This window comes from Cebus imitator, unplaced genomic scaffold (genome assembly GCF_001604975.1).
Source record: "Cebus imitator isolate Cc_AM_T3 unplaced genomic scaffold, Cebus_imitator-1.0 Scaffold379, whole genome shotgun sequence".
Classification (NCBI taxonomy): Eukaryota; Metazoa; Chordata; class Mammalia; order Primates; family Cebidae; genus Cebus; species Cebus imitator.
This window is the reverse complement of record NW_016107694.1, coordinates 311,094-320,966: the sequence shown is the minus strand read 5'-3', so window position 1 is coordinate 320,966 and position 9,873 is coordinate 311,094. Positions and strand designations below refer to the sequence as shown.

The window sequence follows — 9,873 nt, the reverse complement described above, 5'->3', positions numbered from 1 at the left end:
AAAAAAAAAAAAAAGGGTATAGAGGGATTGAAATGCCAAGAAAACTCGACAGTTTATCAAATAACATCTTTGCCAAACATCTTAATGCCAGTTGTGGGACTGGCCTGTGCTTCCTTTAAGCTGTGGAGTTGTTACAAAAAGTTTTCTCCAAATAGAGTTTTGTTAATCATACTCTTTAAGATGTGCTATAAAGTTTCTTAGGTCTTTGGAGAGAAATAAACTGTTACAATTACTGTGGAGATGTTACTGGAAAGGGGTCCTGATCCAGATCCCAAGAGACCGTTCTTGGACCTCATGCAAGAAATAATTCAGTTGGAGTCCATATAGTAAAGTGAATGTAAGTTTATTAAGTAAACAAACAAAAGAATGGCAACTCAATAGGCAGGGCAGTAGCTTGGGCTGCTCGACTGATAATACCATAATTATTGATTGATTGTATGCTAAACGGGGGGGTGGGTTATTCATGAGTTTTCCAGGAAAAGGGTGGGCAATTCCCAGAAATGAGAGTTCCTCCGCCTTTCAGATCATATATGGGTAACTCCCTAATATTGCCATGGCATTTGTAAACTGTCATGGTGTGCCGGTGGGAGTGTCTTTTAGCATGCATGCTAATGTATTATAGTTAGTGCATAATGAGCAGTGAGCACAACCGGCTCTCACTTTTGTCGCCATCTTGGTTTTGTTGGGTTTTGGCCGATTCCTTTACCATCACCTGTTTTATCTGCATGGTCTTTGTGACTTGTACCTTGTGCCAACCTTCTATCTTATCGTGTGACTTAGAATGCCTAGCCTTCTGGGAATGCAGCCCAGTGGGCCTTAGCCTCATTTTACCAAGTCCCTATTCATAATGGAGTCGCTTGGGTTCAGATGCCTCTGACAGAGGGGGTAGCTTTTTGCTACATACTCTTTTTGTACCTTCAGAAATTTGGTCAAACACATGCTTGTAGTATCTGTTTAAATTTGTTATATGTATATGTAAATGCTGGAAAGTTGCTGTTCTTCAAAAGCAGTCAGCTTGTATTTGACAATCTGGAAAATACAGGAAGAAAAAAGTTATTCCAGCTGGGTGTGGTGGCTTACCCCTGTAATCCCAGGAATTTGGGAGGCTGAGGTGGGTGGATCACGAGGTCAGGAGTTGAAGACCAGCCTGGCCTAGATGGTGAAACCCTGTCTTAGTAAAGTACAAAAATTAGCTGAGATTACAGTGGCAGTCACCTGTAATCTTAGCTACTTGGGACGCTGAGGCAGGAGAATTGCTTGAACCAGAGGGTAGAGGTTGCAGTGAGCCTAGATTGTTCCACTGTACTCCAGCCTGGGCCACAGAGTGAGACTCTGTCTCCAAAAAGAAGGAGATTACTCCAAATCCTACAATAATTCTGAAACAACGAATTGGAATTGTCATTAAAAATGAACTTTTTTTTTTTCTTTTTTGAGACAGGGTCTCGCTCTGTCACCCAGTGTGGAGGGCAGTGGTACAATCTCGGCTCACTGGAACCACTGCCTCCCTGGTTGAAGTGATTCTCCTGCCCAAGCCTTCCGAGTAGCTGGGATTATAGGCGCTCACCACCACACCCAGCGAATTTACATTTTTAGTAGAGACAAGATTTCACCATGTTGGCTAGGCTGGTCTTGAACTCCTGGCTTCAAGTGATCCACCCACCTTGGCTTCCCAAAGTGGTGGGATTACAGGTGTGAGCCTCCGTGCCCGGCCAAAAATAAACTCTTGAGTGGATGTTCTCTGAAACATTTACACTTCCTGTAAACAGGTATTTCTAAATATGTGGATTTTTATTTGTTTTGGATGAAAGGTCTTACTGTGTTGCACAGGTTAGAGTGCAGTGGCACATCAGCTTACTGTAGCCTCAAACTCCTGGGCTCAAGTGATCCTCCCACCTCAGCCTCCCAAGTAGCTGGGACTACAGGCATGTGTCACCATGCCTGGCTCATTTTTTGTGTTTGTTTGTTGAAATGGGGTCTCATTATGTTGCCTAGGCTTGTCTTGAGCTCCTGGGCTCAAGTGATCTTCCCTCCTCAGCCTCCCATAGTTCTGGGATTTACAGACATGAGCCACTGTGTTCAGTCCAAATAAGATTTTTGTGGTAGGATATGCCAATAGTTAGTGTTAGGAAAAGGCTTTTCTCTGTGCATCAAGGCTTTTCATATCTGCACTGCATTTGAGAAGAGTGAAACATAGAACTCTGTCATAAGTTTCTGAACTTAGAATAAATAGTAAAGAAGTAACAAGCCAGTCTTGTTACTTGTTACAGGTGCTGTGCACCTGTAGTTCCAGCTGCTTGGGAGGCAAAGGTAGGAGGATTACTTGAGCCCAGGAGTTAGAGGCCAGCCTAGGCAATATAGACACCCCCTCTCTCTCTGTTTTGTTTTAGTTTTTTTTTCTTTTTTTTTTTTTTTTGGGAGACAGAGTCTAGCTCTGTCACCCAGGCTGGGGTGCAGTGGCATGATTTCAGCTCACTACAACCACTCCCTACCAGGTTCAAGCAATTTTCCTGCCTCAGCCTCCCGTAGCTGGGACTACAGGCACGTGCCACCACGCCCAGCTAATTTTTGTATTTTTTTTAGTAGAGACAGGGTTTCAGTATCTTGGCCAGGCTGGTCTTGAACTCCTGACCTCATGATCCACCTGCCTCAGCCTCCCAAAGTGCTGGGATTACAGGTGTGAGCCACCACACCTGGCCAATACCTTGTCTCTTAATAAACAACAACCCACTCTTAGCTGATGCCTCACTTAAACTCTGTGATCCTTGCTAACCCAGCCCCATCAAAGTTGATATGCTGTGTATTATTCAGCAACGACAGTTAGGAAGAATAAAGAAAATAGAAATGAAGAGGTAGAATGGTCAGTGTTTTGCAGTTGATTGGGTGTGCAGGATAAAGATGGTAAACTTAGATGATGAAGTTTCGTGTATGGACGGGAGACTTTTAGAGATTAGGCTTTGGAACTAGATTTCTGGATTCAAATCCCATCTCTACAGCTTGGTAGCTGTTTGTTCCTGGGCAGCGTTTTTAGACCTCTGAGCCTCAGTTTGCTATGTATGAATGGGAATAATTTAGTACCCACTTCATTAGGTTATTGCGGGGCTTTAGAGAAATTCCACATAAAGCACTTAGCTTAGTGCCTGAATGTTTTTTTATTAATTATTAATAGCAAGGCCATTTTTTAAGCTAGAGAACAAACAAGAAGGAGCAGAGGTAGGAGATGTTAAAGAAGATGATTTTTGTTTAGAGGAGCTGAGTGTAAAGTAGCCAAGGGCAGTATCCAGAAGACAGGACTGCTGGCCTGGCCTGGAAAGGGAATTACTTGGGCTGTTGCAGGAGTGATGATGCTGGATCCACTATGTAGCCTTCCATTCATTCTCTGAAACTGCTTCCTAGATGGCTTTAAAGGTCCCAAAGCTCCACTGGTTCAAACCTGTGAAAAATGTTTGATGAACTGAGACAACTTGGAGGTTACTCACCTTTAGCTCCAGACCGTAGTTGACTAACTGGAAAGTTTTTGTGCTTTTTCCAAACACTGGTGCCAGGGCTGCTGCGCGTGTGTGTGTGTGTGTGTGTGTGTGTGTGTGTGTGTGTGTGCGCGCGCGCGCGCGCGCGTGTGTGTTCCCCGCTCTGTGGTGCCTGGGCCAGGGGAGAACGAGGTAAAATCCCGCTGTTGTCTTCACTCCAAGCCTTGTGTGCTTGGCTGCAACTGAATGGGCTGGCAGGATTTCTGCCGTGGGAATGTTTGTCTGCTCCCTCCATGGGTGGGGCTTAGCGTTGAGAGTCAAGCCACTGAGGAAGTTGCCTGTGACCAACCCGACTCCATGTGGTCAGTGTAATTTTCTTTGATAAGGACCGCATCCTGGAGTTACTTAAATTTTTTTTTTTTTCTTATTGCAGATCATCAATGCCGTGGTACTGTTGATTTTACTGAGTGCCCTGGCTGATCCGGATCAGTATCGCTTTTCAAGTTCTGAACTGGGCGGTGACTTTGAGTTCATGGATGATGCCAGTAAGTAGTAGATATTTTGGTATTTTCAAGGGCAGGGAATCTGACTTCAGTACTTCCTTTAAATTACAGATATTGACTCGTGAGCCCATTTGAGCTGATACGTAACTTTCTGTCATCACAAATCAACAAATACTTGTATGCGTCCCATGTTCTGACTGTCTTCTAGGTATAGGATTCTAAATAAGAGCTTTTTTCATCTCATGCTAACTTACTCATTTAAAAAACTATTGCATTGTTGTAGACTTTCTACCCTGGGCCTTTTGGCCTTTTTGAGAGGAAAAGATATAAACGGCAGGAAGGAAGGTGAGAAGCTCGTGCTCATCTCCTTGTGTCTTCTATTATGTTTCAGTATTTATTTTTATTCTAGGAGGTGATTCTTTTCCATTCTAGAAATGATGTTGCAGATTATTTGGGGGAATTCAGGATGTGTTTCCAGTGAATGGCAGTATGTACAGGGGTGTGGATGTGGGGCAAGTAGGGAGGAAGCTAGGCTCCCAGCTTCAAGATCACTGCAGCCCAATCATTTTATTTTTATGTATTTATTTGTTTATTTTTAAGATGGGGTTTCACCATGATGGCCAGGCTGGTCTCGAACTCCTGACCTCAGGTGATCCACCCACCTCAGCCTCCCAAAGTGCTAGGATTACAGGCATGAGCCGCTGCGCCTGGCTGCCTAATCGTTTTATGATCATAATCATGCTGAGTCCATGGCAAAGGAGAGAGGCAGTGCTGTGCATAATCTCAAACAGAAGATAGTACAGATTTATTTCTCATTGGCTTTGGAGAACTTCAAGTGAGTTTTTCATAAAAAGTGTTGGAGCAAATAAGAGGGGAGGCAGAGAGTGGCTCAGCAGGCAGTTTTAGAGCTAGATAGGAAGCATTCGAAAGACATGGTGAGGGCTCTGTTTCTCCAAGTGAGAAAAAGCTATTCAGTGGTTTTAACTAAATGCATGAACTGATATGTGCATTTAAGATCCCTTTTGTTGCTGAGTGGAGGGTGCCTTTGGGGGACTGTGTGTGTGAGCACAGAGGCTGGGAGAGTGGTGTTGGGGATACCACCTAGGCTGCACTGGAGGTAGAGAACAGGGAGAGATTTGGCAGAATTTGCTGGTTTGGGCAGTGAAGGAAATGGAGGAATCAAAGATAACTTCTGCTTTCCAACTTGAGGAGATGACCTGCATCTTTACTGAGCTGAGAAAGTCAGGAGTCAGGAGGTGGGAACGGACCTGGGGGGCAAAACTAGACTTTAATTTCAGTAACTAGCTTAGCACAGTTGTTAGGGATTGATAGGTTTGGCGTGTTCCCACCCAAATCTCAACTTGAATTGTATCTCCCAGAATTCCCCTATATTGTGTGAGGGACCCACATGGAGGTAATTGAATCATGGTAGCCCGTCTTTCCTTTGCTATTCTTGTGATAATGAATAAGTCTCACAAGATCTCATAGGTTTATCAGGAGAAGCTTTTGCTTCTCCTCATTCTTTTTGTCACCACCATGGAAGAAATGCTTTTCACCCTCTGCCATGATTCTGAGACCTCCCCAGCCAAATGGAACTGTTAAGTCCAATTAAACCTCTTCCCCGATCTTGGGTGTGTCCTTATCAGCCCGATGTAAATGGACTAATACAGTAAATTGGTACCAGTAGAATAGAGTTTTACTGAAAAGATACCTGAAAATGCGGAAGTGAGTTTGGAATTGAGTAACAGGCAGAAGTTGGAACAGTTTGGAGGGTTCAGAAGAAGACAGGAAAATGTGGGAAAGTGGCCAGGCGAGGCGGCTCATGCCTGTAATCCCAGAACATCGGGAGGCCAAGGTGGGTGGATCTTGAGGTCAGGAGTTCAAGACCAGCCTGGCTAACATGGTGAAATCCTGTCTCTACTAAAAATACAAAAATTAGCTAGGTATGGTGGTGCACGCCTGTAATCCCAGCTACTCAGGAAGCTGAGGCAGGAGAATTGCTTGAACCACAGGGGCAGAGGTTGCGGTGAGCCCCAGAGGCACAAGTTGCAGTGAGTGGATATCGAGCCACTGCACCCCAGCCTGGGTGACAGAGCGAGGCTCCGTCTCAAAAAAAAAAAAGAAAAAGAAAATGTGGGAAAATTTGGAACTTCCTAGAGACTTGTTGAATGGCTTTGACAAAAATGTTGATATTGATATGAATAATAAGGTCAAGGCTGAGGTGGTCTCAGATGGAGATGAGGAACTTGTTGAGAACTGGAGGAAAGGTGATTCTTTATAACCATCTGATTTTTTTTTTCTTTTTTTTTGAGATGGAGCCTTGCTCTGTCAGCTGTCTGGAGTGCAATGTATATTGGCTCACTGCAACCTTGGCCTCCTGGGTTCAAGCGATTGAACCCCTGCCTCAGCCTCTCTGTAGCTGGGACTATACGCCCAGCTAATTTTTTTTTTTTTTTTTAATTTTAGTGGAGGTGGGTTTTGGCCATGTTGTCCATGATGGTCTCGATCTCCTGACCTCATGATCCCCCACCTCGGCCTCCCAAAGTCCTGGGATTACAGGCATGGCGAAACCCTGTCTCTGCTAAAAGTACAAAAATTGTTTGGATATGGTGGCACATGCCTGTGGTCCTTGGTACTTGGGAGGCTGAGGCTGCAGTGAGCTGAGATACTGCCGCAATCCTCCATCCTGGGCGACAGAGGAAGACTCTGGGGAAAAAAAAAACAAAGTAATTACAAACTATTCATTCAATCCTTTCATATATATAAAATACAAGAGATACCACAAATGCACTGGAATTAACATCCAGGATATTGTAAAACAATTAGTATTTTGAAGTCTTAAGTACCAGCAAGCCTTTCAAGTTAGCTAAATTTAGCCTATCATGTCAGATAGCCATTACTCAGCTTTTTCTCTGGTGATGAGAATAAGGCATGCAGTGTTACTATTCGATCCGTATAGAACCATAGCATTAGCATTTACAACTTCTTTTCCTAACTTCAATTACCTAAGAAAGGGAATCCTGCTACTGGAATTGTGTAGCTTTAATCTGGGGGGAAAGAAAGCAGAGTGTGACATTCATTTAACATTAATTAAACTCATTATTCTTTCTGAAAGAATTCATACGAGTAATGGGGGTCATTCAGAATAGAGAGAATAAGAAATGTTAGACCAGGCACGGTGGCTCACACCTGTAATCCCAGCACTTTGGGAAGCTGAAATGGGAGGATTGCTTGAGCTGGGGAATTCGAGATCAGCCTGGACAACATGGCGAAACCCTGCTCAACTAAAAATACAGAAATTAGCTGGGTGTGATGGTGCGTGTCTGTAATCCCAGCTACTTGGGAGGCTCAGGTGGGAAGATTGCTTAAGCCTGGGGACAGATGTTGCAGTGAGCCGAGATTGTGCCACTGCCCTCCAGCCCAGGTGACAGAGCCAGACCCTGTCTCAAAAAAACAAAACAAAAAAAATTATGAAAGTTAATATAGCAATTTTATGTTGATATGTTTTTGCAGTGGTGACACCTATCTGAAGATTTCATCCAACTAGACAGAGCACAACTCTTTCTCACTTTTACATGTGATTTTTTTTTTCCCCCATGATCTGGTAGAAGAAAGCTAAATTCTGGTTTATATTACAACAAGGTGTATAGGAGAATCTACTGGAATAAAAAAAGAAAATACAAGGAAATAGCTTAAATTTTTTTTTGGAGACAGGGTCCCACTCTGTCACCAGGCTGCAGTGCTGTGTGGCACACAATCTGGGTTTACTGCAATCTCTACCTCCTGGACTCAAGCAATTCTCTTACCTTAGCCTCCCAAGTAGCTATAACTAGAGGTGTGAGCCACTACGCCTGGCTAATATTTTGTAGAAGTGGGGTTTTGTCATGTTGCCCAGGCTGGTCTTGAACTCCCGAGCTCAAGTACTTCATACTCCTCGACCTCCCAAAGTGCTGGGATTACAGACATAAGCCACCCTACCCAGCTTCAATTGACTATACTTGGAAAGAATGTGGAACTGTCATAGATTGGAAGAGACACAGTTAAATGCAGTGTGGGACCCTGGATTAGATTCTGGAAAAGAAAAAGGACATTGAGGGGGAACAGGTGAAATTCAAATTAGTTGGCCGGGCACGGTGGCTCACATGTGTAATCCCAGCACTTTGGGAGGCCGAGGCGGGTGGATCTCGAGGTCAAGAGATCGAGACCATCCTGACCAACACGGTGAAACCCCATCTCTACTAAAAATACGAAAAACTTAGCTGGGTGTGATGGCATGCGCCTGTGGTCCCAGCTACTCGGGAGGCTGAGGCGGAAGAATCGGTTGAACTCGGGAGGCGGAGGTTGCAGTGAGCTGAGATTGTGCCACTGCACTCTAGCCTGGTGACAGAGCAAGACTCCGTCTCCAAAAAAAGAAACTCAAATTAGTTGTGCAGTTTAATTAATAGTGTTGTACCAATGTTAATTTCCTGGTTTTGGTAGTTGTGCTAGAGCTAGGTAAATTGTTAATAAGGGAAGCAGGGTGAAGGGTATAGGTGAATTCTGCTGTGCTTGTAACTTTCCTATATGTCTAAAATGACTTTAGAAAAAAAAGTTAAAGGAAAAGTAGTTCAGTCCACTGACTTAGAAGCTCAACGAGTAACGATTGAAAAGCATGTATGTGTGGCATATTGTGTTACACACTCATAGCTTTGAGTAAAGGTAGATTTCAGGCTGGGCGTGGTGGCTCACGCCTGTAATCCCAGCACTTTGGGAGGCTGAGGCAGGTGGATCACGAGGTCAAGAGATCGAGACCATCCTGGTCAACATGGTGAAACCCCGTCTCTACTAAAAATACAAAAAAAAATCAGCTGGGCATGGTGGCGCGTGCCTGTAATCCCAGCTACTCAGGAGGCTGAGGCAAGAGAATTGCCTGAACCCAGGAGGCGGAGGTTGCGGTGAGCCGAGATCACGCCATTGCACTCCAGCCTGGGTAACAAGAGGGAAACTCTGTCTCAAAAAAAAAAAGAAAAAGAAAAAAAAAAAGGTAGATTTCACGGAATTTTATTTGAAATTTTGTTTAGCAAAGAGTTATAACCTCAAGTGTCCATGATATGCATAATATCAAACAGCAGTTCATCCAGATTAATTTCTAATTAATTTTGTGGCACATTTGTCTTTCCAGTCAAACTTCCTTTCTTCTTTGGGCAGACAAAGTTAGCCTGAGGAAAGAATGACCAGATAAGTTGTCAAGAAATGATGGTACTTATATATACAGTCCCCTGATTTAGGCTAAAGACACCACTACCTTTACTGGAGAAAGGATGGTCTTTTCAATAAATGGTTCTGGGTGAAATCAATAAGAGAAAGACACACCCCTCCAAAAGAAGATATCCGTAAGAGAGTATTCTCCTTATATAAGTTACAGGGAATCGCAAATTACAACCACAGTAGTAAATTACTGTGCCCCTTCAAAATGACCAACATTAACACAGTTGACAAAAACCTATTGGTGTTGATGCTGAACAGCTGGAACTCTCTAATCATGGCTGGGAATGTAAATCATGTCAACCACTTTGGAAAACTAAAGCTAAATATGCATCTATGTTATGGCCCTGCATTCCATTCCTTGATATATGTACACTCCAGGAGTGAGCGCCACACAACCCAGCCCTAGACATATACCCTAGAGAAATGGGTGCTTCATAAATCCATCATCAGCGGTGTGTAAAAGTGGTCATAGTAGCTTTACTTCTAATAGCCAAAAGTTGGAAAGAATCCAGATTTCCACCAATGGTAGAATGGGCAAAAGTGAAGCAATCGCCGGGCGCGGTGGCTCAAGCCTGTAATCCCAGCACTTTGGGAGGCCAAGGCGGGTGGATCACGAGGTCAAGAGATCGAGACCATCCTGGTCAACATGGTGAAACCCC

At 43.9% G+C, this 9,873-nt stretch overlaps 1 protein-coding gene across 1 annotated transcript in view; it reads left to right on the top strand.

Annotated features, from left to right (window-relative positions):
• Positions 1-9,873, top strand: part of LOC108288609 (lysosomal-associated transmembrane protein 4B) — a 67,998-nt gene that overhangs the window by 29,374 nt on the left and 28,751 nt on the right. The window contains 1 exon segment of the mRNA XM_017507578.2: positions 3,898-4,009. Coding sequence (XP_017363067.2) covers positions 3,898-4,009 — 112 coding nt within the window.